The 10115-nt window shown below is 30.7% G+C and overlaps 2 protein-coding genes across 2 annotated transcripts in view; both read left to right on the top strand.

Annotated features, from left to right (window-relative positions):
* LOC111410324 (tRNA-specific adenosine deaminase 1-like) overlaps window positions 1-1698 on the top strand; it is a 12201-nt gene extending 10503 nt beyond the window's left edge. The window contains exon 9 of the mRNA XM_023040591.1: window positions 1401-1698. Coding sequence (XP_022896359.1) covers window positions 1401-1473 — 73 coding nt within the window. The 3' untranslated portion in view covers window positions 1474-1698. The remainder of the gene's footprint in view (window positions 1-1400) is intronic.
* A 5928-nt stretch (window positions 1699-7626) lies between these two features.
* The window catches only part of LOC111410323 (protein O-glucosyltransferase 1-like), a 7142-nt gene continuing 4653 nt past the window's right edge, over window positions 7627-10115 (top strand). The window contains exon 1 of the mRNA XM_023040590.1: window positions 7627-7932. Within this exon, the coding sequence (XP_022896358.1) occupies window positions 7783-7932 (150 nt within the window). The 5' untranslated portion in view covers window positions 7627-7782. The remainder of the gene's footprint in view (window positions 7933-10115) is intronic.

Below are 10115 nucleotides of genomic sequence, written 5' to 3'. Positions count from 1 at the left end.
AAACAAAGGCTATAATTGGTTACCAAAGAATTTTGAATGTATTGACATTATGTGTAGATTCACCTATAATATGTGACAAAGAGAGAGAGAACTCCAGCATAAAACAATTTAGAAGAGGTGTCAGATAATCTAACGTCACTTCTTTTAGAACCTAGTAGTTGGTTTCTTGAATGCAATTGCGAGCACACATTTAGCCCTTGTTTGATGACCAATATGAGAAAATGGAGTTTTGAATGGTGATTTTTTAGAGCACATTTAGTTAAAAAGTAGGTAAAAGTTTTAGATTTAAGTGCAAAATAATTTATTGTGTAAATATGTGGTTAAAAATAAGTACAAGAATTAAAGAGTTCTGAAATAATAATTGTCAAATAGGGGCTCATGTACTCCCGCTCCCCATATGGCTATGATGCTCGGATTCAGGTATGAGTATCGGGTATGGGTACGTATCTAAGTGTCGGATCTTTTATTTTCTAAAATGTAGGATACGGGGACATGGTTAAAAAGAATCCAAATTTCGGACACGGGTACGTGGTTACGTCTTTCAAGCTTCAATTTTTTTTATTAACCTAAGATGTCATTTTGAATAGACTAAAATCAGTAGTTCACAAAAAAGGAAATGAGTATTAAATAAGATTTTAAGATTAATAAAATACAATTTTCGGGTTTAGTTTTCAATTATAGGAAACGGGAAAGAAAAGGAAAAGAAAAAAGAAGAAGTAAAAAAGGGCGAAGTGTCCGGTTTAAATTTGGAGGATTCGACACATATCCCATACCCATGTCGTGTCGTGTCCGACACGGGTATTCCAACCATTTCGAAGAGTCCGAGCATCAAAGCCGTATGGATGTGCCATGTGTAGATCTTTAATTTCTATTATTTGATGCAGCATAAAAGCAGTTGTATTGTGCTGCCAATAGACAAAACAGTACTCCGCTGGTACTTTATTTGTAACTATGCTTCTAGGGCTTTCAATAAACTGATAATGTCTCAGATTCTGATATTTCCTCCTACCCTACTGTTTGTAACTATGGTTGGTGTATATATTTTTTCGTTGTTGTAGACGAATTCCGTCTCTGAATTCTTAAGAATGATTTTTATTTCATGGAGTTGAGAAAATAAAAATTTAATTTGGCATTCATCCATCCTAACATTATAATTATATAATTTTTATTTGTATCTGGATTTTAAATATCATTGAAAAATAAATAGTTGAAGTGCAGTTCTAAACAAAAATATTTTTGTAGTTTGATTCATGCTGAAATCTAGTCTTTTCTGGCTTTTCCAAGTTGTTGCCTTGTCAGAAAAAACGTAGAAATTTAAGAGCCTATTTAAACAACTGTATTCAATAGCAATTGATTTTATTTCAAAAGTAAATAATTTCTCTTTTGATTATCTCTTGCAGGATAGAGCTGAAGAATACAGTGCTACTTCAAAGGCCTTTAAAGCAAGCCCACATTTTAGAAACTGGATTTTGAAACCTCAAAATTCTGAGTCCTTCTCACACAATGGTCCTTAAGTTTTCTATTTGTATATATTTTTCGACCTTCAAAGATAATTCTACTGCATTTCTACCAATTTGAGAAGCAAAAATATGAAAATACTATGGTTGGTCAATTTACAGACATATATCTTTTAGAAGGTCGTGTGATGTGGAGTGCTTATTTCTATGAGGATAGTGAATTAGGGGACCACTGTACGTGGAGTTGAGATCTATTGTTCAAAATTTGCTGGTCACTCAATAAATGATTGACAGATCATTTTAAATTAACATATTATAAGTTTTCTCTCACTACCATTTATGTACTTAATATTAGGTGACACTTTAATGTAAAATGATATATCAATCATTTGTTGATGGATAACAGATTTCAACTCATGTATATGTGATCCGGCTTAGTTGAATAGACTTTATTTTTTATTGTTTTATGTTCTCTGAAATGGGGAACTATTCATTCTATCGATGTTATGTACTTGATAAATAATCACAACATTTAAATCCAATTAACCTAGTGGTAGTGATTCATATCATTAAAAAAAATCTAAAAATTAAGAAAAATATTAAAGCTAATCATCTTCCCCACTAGATTGCTGCCACCTCCACACAACCAGCACGGCCCTCCTTGCTGGCGAAGCAGGGGGAGAAACCCACACCACTATCTTCTTGATTCCATCAAAACCCTAGCAAGTTCATTCACAAGGTTTTAGGGAGAGCTGTTCTATTTGAAATAAGAAAGATCAGACCGAAGCAATGCCTCCTAATACGTGCAGATTTGAATTTGCAAATTCAGGTGTCTTCCCTTGTATGGTCATATTAATTGTATTCAAAGGTTGTGATCAGTTGTCAAATATATTGAGAGGTTGAACGGGACTCTCCTTTTATTTTATGTCAGTAGTTAGGAGGTGTATGGTCATTTTAGTGTTTATGGGGCTTTCTTGTTAAAAAAAACAAGAATAATGCTATTCATAATCGATGATTCATTATATGTGATATCTTGTTATTTGAGACATTAATTTCTTGTAATTAAAATCGGACCAGATCATTGGTTCCCCTAGGCTATTTGGTCCATTTACAATGAAATTGGACAAAAATCTCCAAAATCGGTTCATATATGTCTTAAACCGAGCGGGTTTAGTGAACCGAAAACCGAACTGGTTTTTATTAAATTGGTACATAAAAAAAAAAAAAAAAGTTAATATCAAAGCTGCATGAAATAAAAAACTTGAACCCGCATTACTTCATTGAAAGGTTGAAGCCTTGACCACCATAATAAATGTAGAATTGCAACAAAAAATGTGAGCCAAATTTATATATATAGTTTTATCAAAATGACATAAAATAATATTTATATTTTAAAAAATATTTTTAATTAAAATTAAAAACTAAAATCAACCCACCTATTCAAGCACTAACCCTCGGTTGAACCATTAACTTAATGACCCAATGGTTTTTCTGGGTTGATAATCGGGTCGAACGATGCATAGAATTATTACTGCAGTATTTGACTATAAATAACATTACTCAAAGAACAACTATAGTTAGTTTTTTTTTTTTTTTTTAGGTATCGATGAAAATTTATTGAGATATTATATTATGAGTATAATTTGCATTGGAATATTGGTTTCAAGCAAATCAACTTATCTTCGGCGGTGTTATTCATCATTCCAAATTGTCGATTGTATCACAAGCCATCCCCTTCTATCCGTTGTCTTCTGTTGTGGAAGTTGTGTATGAAACTATCCACTTGAATATTGTCCGATGGTGAGTGGAGTTGGAATAGGGATGGTAACCGGGCGAGTTCGGGACATGGCTCCCCCACCCCGCCTTAAATAGGGTTGGAGCAGTGTGAGGGCGGGGATGGGACAACTTTTTGACCCATTTAAACCTTTTTTATTTTTTTTATATTTTCAAAGTTTCGAGTTATGTTATTATTAGAAAATAAAATACAAATTTAAAATGGATTTTTAACGGGTGAATTGTTTAGAAATAAAATTATTTTTAATTTTTTTCTTCACGGCGTGGGTTTGGGGGTGGGCATCCTCGCCCCGTGCCCCACGATGGGACGCCCCGCCAACCTATTCGAGGCAAGTTTTTTTGTCATTACTAAGTTGGAATTGAAGTTCCCTCAAATGACGTATTTAGCGCATTGAACTGGAAAAGATTAAGCAAGAAAAGTGTCATAATAACATAAATCAAATCGACAGGTAAAAGAGGATTCCTGTTGCGAATATCAATTTTTTTGACATAAATTGAGTCTATTGTATAGCATTCAATTCAGAAGATGGTAGTGTTTATTTTATTTTATTTTATTTATTATTATTATTTTTTTTTGTAGACTAAGAGAAATTCGAGTCCCTATCGAGGATTACATTCTAACTGGTAATATTAGATAAATAATTAGGAATTATTATCATATTTTTTGAAAGTTGAAGTTGGTGTTCCATCATATCTTTTAATTATTATCTTAATTTAATATGTATTGAAAACCCGAGGTACTAGGGCAGGTAAGAATCGTAAGATACGAAACTATGTTCGGACTCTCTCAATGACACGTGGATATTCATTTTATATTATTTTGGCAATGTCCCAATTTCATGGGACTTATATTTGGTTTTGTCCAATTGTTCGATTTTAATTGGAGTTCCACTCCAAATCTAACTCAAACTAAAATAATTATTAAAAATAAATACAAATTTTCTAATATAAGTTAATTTTTATCAATTTAAAATATCAATATTAATTACATAATAAACACTTGTCATGATTCGATCATTTCCAACAAAAAACTTGTAACTAGAGCATTGCTATGTGTATGGAAACTGTACACACAGAAACACTACATAACAGTACAGCATTGGGAGTGGATGATTTTTTGGCATTTTTTTATCATGACACGAGGCCGCACAAAGTGAAATTTTTTGTGCATTTTTGTGAAACAATTTTTTGCACAAATGAAATTGGTGAACCAGAAAACTCGATCAGACTGTGGGCAACTTTCATTTGTTTGAGTTTTTGATATGATTTTGCTCTTTCAAGCTGGTTGGTCTAATACCATTTTCAAAAGATTAGTTATTAAGTTCAGCGTCATGAAGTTTTAAGATCATAGTGTTAATGTTAGGGAAGGGCCCTACAAATTTGTCAACATTATTGACTTTAATAATAGTTAAGAGAAGTCGTAGAAATTGGGCGATCGAATCCATAAGAATTAGGGTGCGTTTGTCACCCATTATTTGAGAATAATGTATTAAAGAATAGTGATTGATGTTAAAATGTGTGGTTAGAAAAGAAGGAAATTTTTTTTATTTACGTATAATATTATTTTATAAAGAATATATTGTTGAAAATGAATACTGTAGAAAAAATAATGTCAAAAAATGGTTGACAAATAGGGACTTAAATGATATTGCTAATAGGGTCGAATCCATAAGAATTAAATGATATTGCTAATAGGGTAATTGATATATAAAGTCTTTATCTTTGATTGTTATTGAGGAAAACATCCTCACATTTTATTTTTTGACATTTTCATCCTTATTTTTACCATTCATTGTACAAAAGTCATTTTCATCAATTTTCTAGATTAAAAGATGGAAAATGACGAATATATCATTCTCTTTAAATAAAATAAAAAGAAAAAGAAAAAATTAATTGCAATTATAGTCCCAATTTTTTTAGAAACGTGCAAACGAATCCAAAATAAATTAGTAAAAGGGTAATTAATTCATAATGTCCCAACCTTTCACTATTATTATGAAAAACTTCCATACCTTTAAATTTTTTATTTTTCATTTTCACACTTAATTGCACATTTGATTGCTCAAACCATCATTTCTATCTATTTTCATCCAGTTTCTTAATAAAAAGCTATGAAATGGCAAATATACTCTCATATTTAAATAAAAAATAAAGAACTAATTGAAATCATAGTCCCAATTTTCTTTTTTTTTTAAAGTGCAAACAAGTAAATTATTAAAAATTTAGATTTTTTTTTTAAAAGTGCAAAGGAGTCCCAAATAAACTATTAAAAAAAATTAATTTAAATTTTTTTTTTTTTTACTTAAGTAGGGGGTATATTCGTCATTTCACACTTTTATTGAGAAATTGGATAGAAATGGTGTTTGCACAATTAAAGGTGTAACTAAGGGTGAAAATGTTAAAAATTAAAAGTAGAGACATTTTTCACAATAATAGTGAAATTTAGGAACGTTATGTGCTAATACCCTTTTAAAATAATTTATTTGGGATTCATTTGAACTTTTTAAAAAAATTTGAGACTATGGTTGCAATTAGTTCTTTCTCTTTCTTTTTGTTTTATTTAAATAAATTGGTATCTTTGCCATTTCATAGTTTTAATTGAAAAAATGGATGAAAATGACATTTTACGCAATGAAATATCAAAATATCAAAAATTGAAATGCATGAAAGTTTTCTACGATAATAGTGAAAGGTATAGACATTATGTGCTAATTACCCTTGCTCATAAATAATAACATAGCCATTATTCCACACCTTTATTGCTAGAAGTATTGTGCTTGTAATTGAATTACTATTTACACATAGATTTTATTTATTTTGAAAAAAAAAAAACTTTTGTAGATTTAATTGCTAATAACATTGTGATTATTCCACACTATTGTTGCTAAGAATTAAAAGTGTTATGCTTGTACTTGAATCTATTATTTCCACATAGTTTAGCTTCTTTTTTTTTTCTTTTTTTTTTTTTTTGGTAGAATGGAAAAAAATTTTTTGTTTTAAAAAAAAAAAAAAAAAAAAAAAAAAAAACTCCTTCACTCTTCATGTCACGCAATATTGCTCTTATATAAAACACTTTGCATGTGATTATGAATAGAATTAGGGAGCCAATTCACATGTCAATCCTCTATTTCCACGCTAAATCACTTTCTTAACTTTCACTTGAATTGCACTTTTACAATGCACATCTTTTGGCGTAGCCTAACAATTCAGGAGGACATCGAACATGCATGTCATGACACTCATGGGAGGCAACAAAAGACGTGTGTTGTTCGACAATTTATGGGGCTTAAGATTTCGAGGTTAAAAATCATGAGTTACTTCTATTCACCTTGAGAACGACACATATCTATAGCCTTGGAGTAATGATTTCAATCATGAAGAGTCGAAATGCAAGAAAAATGAACTTAAAGAGTACTTGAAATGTGAAGATGAAAATTTTTGTTTTAAATAAAAAATTCTATAACCCTTATTAGAAAACTTAAAGGATAACATGAATAATAATTGCAAAAGGGGGAAAAAATCTTAACATGCTTCAAGAAACTCGTAATAATACGTAGTTTTCTAGAATTTTGAAGTTCGACTCATATTAAAAAGAAAGCTTTAATATTGGAGTTAAAAAAAAAATAAAAATTCCAGAACACAATTATATTTTATTAATAAATTTTTAAATATACAATGTATTCTTTTACATACTAAAAATACTCATGGTGTATAGAAGCATAGTTTTTATTTTTCGATATATTTAATACATTAATTAAACCTTTTAAATAAATTAAGAAAAAAAAAGTGAAAATGGACTTAAGAGTACTCAAAAAATGTGAAAATGATTTTTTTTCTTTTAAATAAAATATTTTATGAACGTTGCTCGAAAATTTTTAATGTGAGGATAACATGAATAATAATCGGCCAAAAAAAAAAAATAAAATCCTAAAGTGGTTCAAGAAACTCGTGTAATAATATATAGTTTTCTAGAATTTTGAAACTAACAAGAAAGCAAAAATCTAAGAATACAATTAAATATACGATATATATGTATGTGTATGTATACATACTAAAAATTCTCATGGTGTATGGAAGCATATTTTTATTTGTGGGTATATTTAATATATCAATTAAACCTTTTAGATAACATTAAGAAATAAGATGCATAACATCTTGTTTATTATTGTGTTCAACCTTAATTAATTCTATTTAATTTAATTTAATTTAAGACGTGAAAAGATTGACTTTACTAAAATCAGTGGCCCACGTCACTACAAATTTGTCAAGAACATAGACTCTTAGGTCAATAAAATTTAGGCAAAGGATTGCGGGATCAATAAGAAAGAATTAATTAATTATATTAAGTCCTAGCAGCATCCGTTTCATGTGTTAGACAATACCTCTCTCTCTCTCTCTAAAGAAAGTTTTCTCTCTCTAAGAATATATATACAATTTGGTATAGCAATGAGTTGGAGATAAGCTGAGTGGAACCGCCCCTCGACTGATTCTACCATAGAAGGCGAAGACGACAGAAAGATATATATTAAAGATGAAAGGGAACAGTGAAGAGAAATTAATGAAAACATATTGGATGAGGTCTGCTTTTCAGAAGAACAAAGCTTCTTCAAAATCGACTCTTATTGCTTCCTTGTTCTTCTGTCTACTTCCATTGCTGTTTTTGGCTGCTTGGATTAACCTAGTGAGTTTCTCTCATCTCTTTCATGCATGAAAAACTCTCCAAATTTGCATGAAAAACTCTCCAAATTTGCTGTTTTTCTTTTTGTTTTGTGTTTGATTATGAGTTATCTAGGTGGTGTTGGAGAAAAAGAATTCATTAGTCGACTCCAAATTTATCGAAAGAAGTTCAATTTTTTTTCCCTTCAATAATGAAAGTAGGAATTGCTTGTCATCATGGCCGATTTGACTTGTCTTAATTTGTAGGAAATTCTAAATTTCTTGCAGATAATTTTCTCTTTGCTTTGTTTATGATTATAAGAATTTATAGACACTTCGATATAGAGGTAACTATTTCGTTTCGGAATCGAACAAAATGAAGATAAAGAATTCATGGAGTCGATTTCAATCTATAGATAATGTCTCGTAAGAATATCAAAATTTCTGCAGTGTTTTTCCTCTCAATATATTGAAAGTAGGAGTTGCTTGTCAACATGGTCGATTTGACTTATCTTAATTTGTAGGATGTTCTAAATTTGTTGCAGAAAATTTTCTCTTTGCTTTGTTTTTGATTATAAGAATTTATAGACACTTCGATATAGAGGTAACTATTTCGTTTCGGAATCGAACAAAATGAAGATAAAGAATTCATGTAGTCGATTTCAAACTATAGATGACGTCTCGTAAGAATATCGAAATTTCTGCAGTTTTTTTCCCTCTTTCTTTTGTAGTCTTGAACCACCAAGAGTGGAGAAAAAGAGAATATAACTTGTCCCGGGATCGACTTTTCATTATCGGAGGTTTGGAATTTGCTCCTTTTTTTTTATTATTATTATTAATTTCTTTGGTGTTTCTAAGAATTTTATAGACTTTTATTCGAGCCAGATATGCAATAAAATCCAAACTCATCAGAATAAGCCGTTCTAGTGAATAAGTCTTTTAATTAATTGTCGAAGGAAATTAATCCCTCTTCAATACACTTGTAACATTTTAATTAATAGAAACTTTAAGGGATAAATCCTGCTGCTGGATACATATTCAATGTGCGGCAATGGATCTAACTCATTGTACAAAAATCATACTTAGTCTTTCTATTTATACCGTTTTCTTTTTCCTTTTCGATGAATTTAGAATATATAAATGTTGAATTTTGTTTTTGGTGTATTTTTATTTTTTATTTACTGGTCGAGTTCCCTCAAGACCACTAAAATGAGTACCCAACTGTAAACTTCAGGACTATATAGAAACATGAAAAGTTTGTGAAAAATATTATATTGCGATGTGAAGTTTTGAATGCACTAATTAGTATTTTCTAAATGGTAGTTTGGAGTAGAAAAAGTAGTCTTGACCATTAAGATGATAAACACTACCTACGTGCCCACCTGCTCCATATCTTTGTCCAAATTTCCTCTCAAGAATCTAACACGTTTGGCCATAAGTAAGTCCACATGTATAACATACTTACTTTTTGTTAGCATGTTTGATGTATTAATAAATTAAAGAAGATTGAATAAAGTAAATGTCATGTTTTTGTTAATTATTTCAAGAAAAAATAATGATTTGAATTGTATATTATGGATTTTAGAGTAGGAAAATAGTTTTGACCATGCCTCCTATGGGTCTCAAAGTGGGTCAACCTAGAAAAGCCATAGACAAAATCGGACAAAAAATTTAAATAATAATATGTTTAGTCTCTAAGTCTATCACGACCCCAATGGGCGGCAGATAAATGTGATGGGCCAAGCCTATACAAACCTACCACCCAAGTCCATATATATATATATATACACATACGATGTTCTCAGCCTCTGCCTTTCGTTAACAAATCGAGGTGATACTACACATAAAAAAACGGTATACAGATGGATTTACACTCTCCTCACGTGAAGGGGGTTCCACATACAATAAATTATGCGTAAACCCCCTCACATGTAGGGAGTCTATCTCGACTCCAACAACTCAATTTGGAATGAACTAAGAGAGGCGGCAGAAAAATGTGAAGGGCCAAGCCAAGCCAATACAAAATAAACCTACCACCCAAGTCTATATATATCTAGGATGTTCTTAGCCTCTCTCTCTCTAACACAAACCGAGGTGATATTATACGTATATAACGATATACACATGAGTTTACACTCCTCTTACATGGAGGGGGTTCACATACAATGTGAGCCTCTCCATATTTTGGTGGGGGGGGGGGGGGAACCC

This window comes from Olea europaea, chromosome 15 (genome assembly GCF_002742605.1).
Source record: "Olea europaea var. sylvestris chromosome 15, O_europaea_v1, whole genome shotgun sequence".
Taxonomy (NCBI): Eukaryota; Viridiplantae; Streptophyta; class Magnoliopsida; order Lamiales; family Oleaceae; genus Olea; species Olea europaea.
Note: the sequence above shows the minus strand (reverse complement) of the source record. Positions and strands in the feature narration are given on the sequence as shown.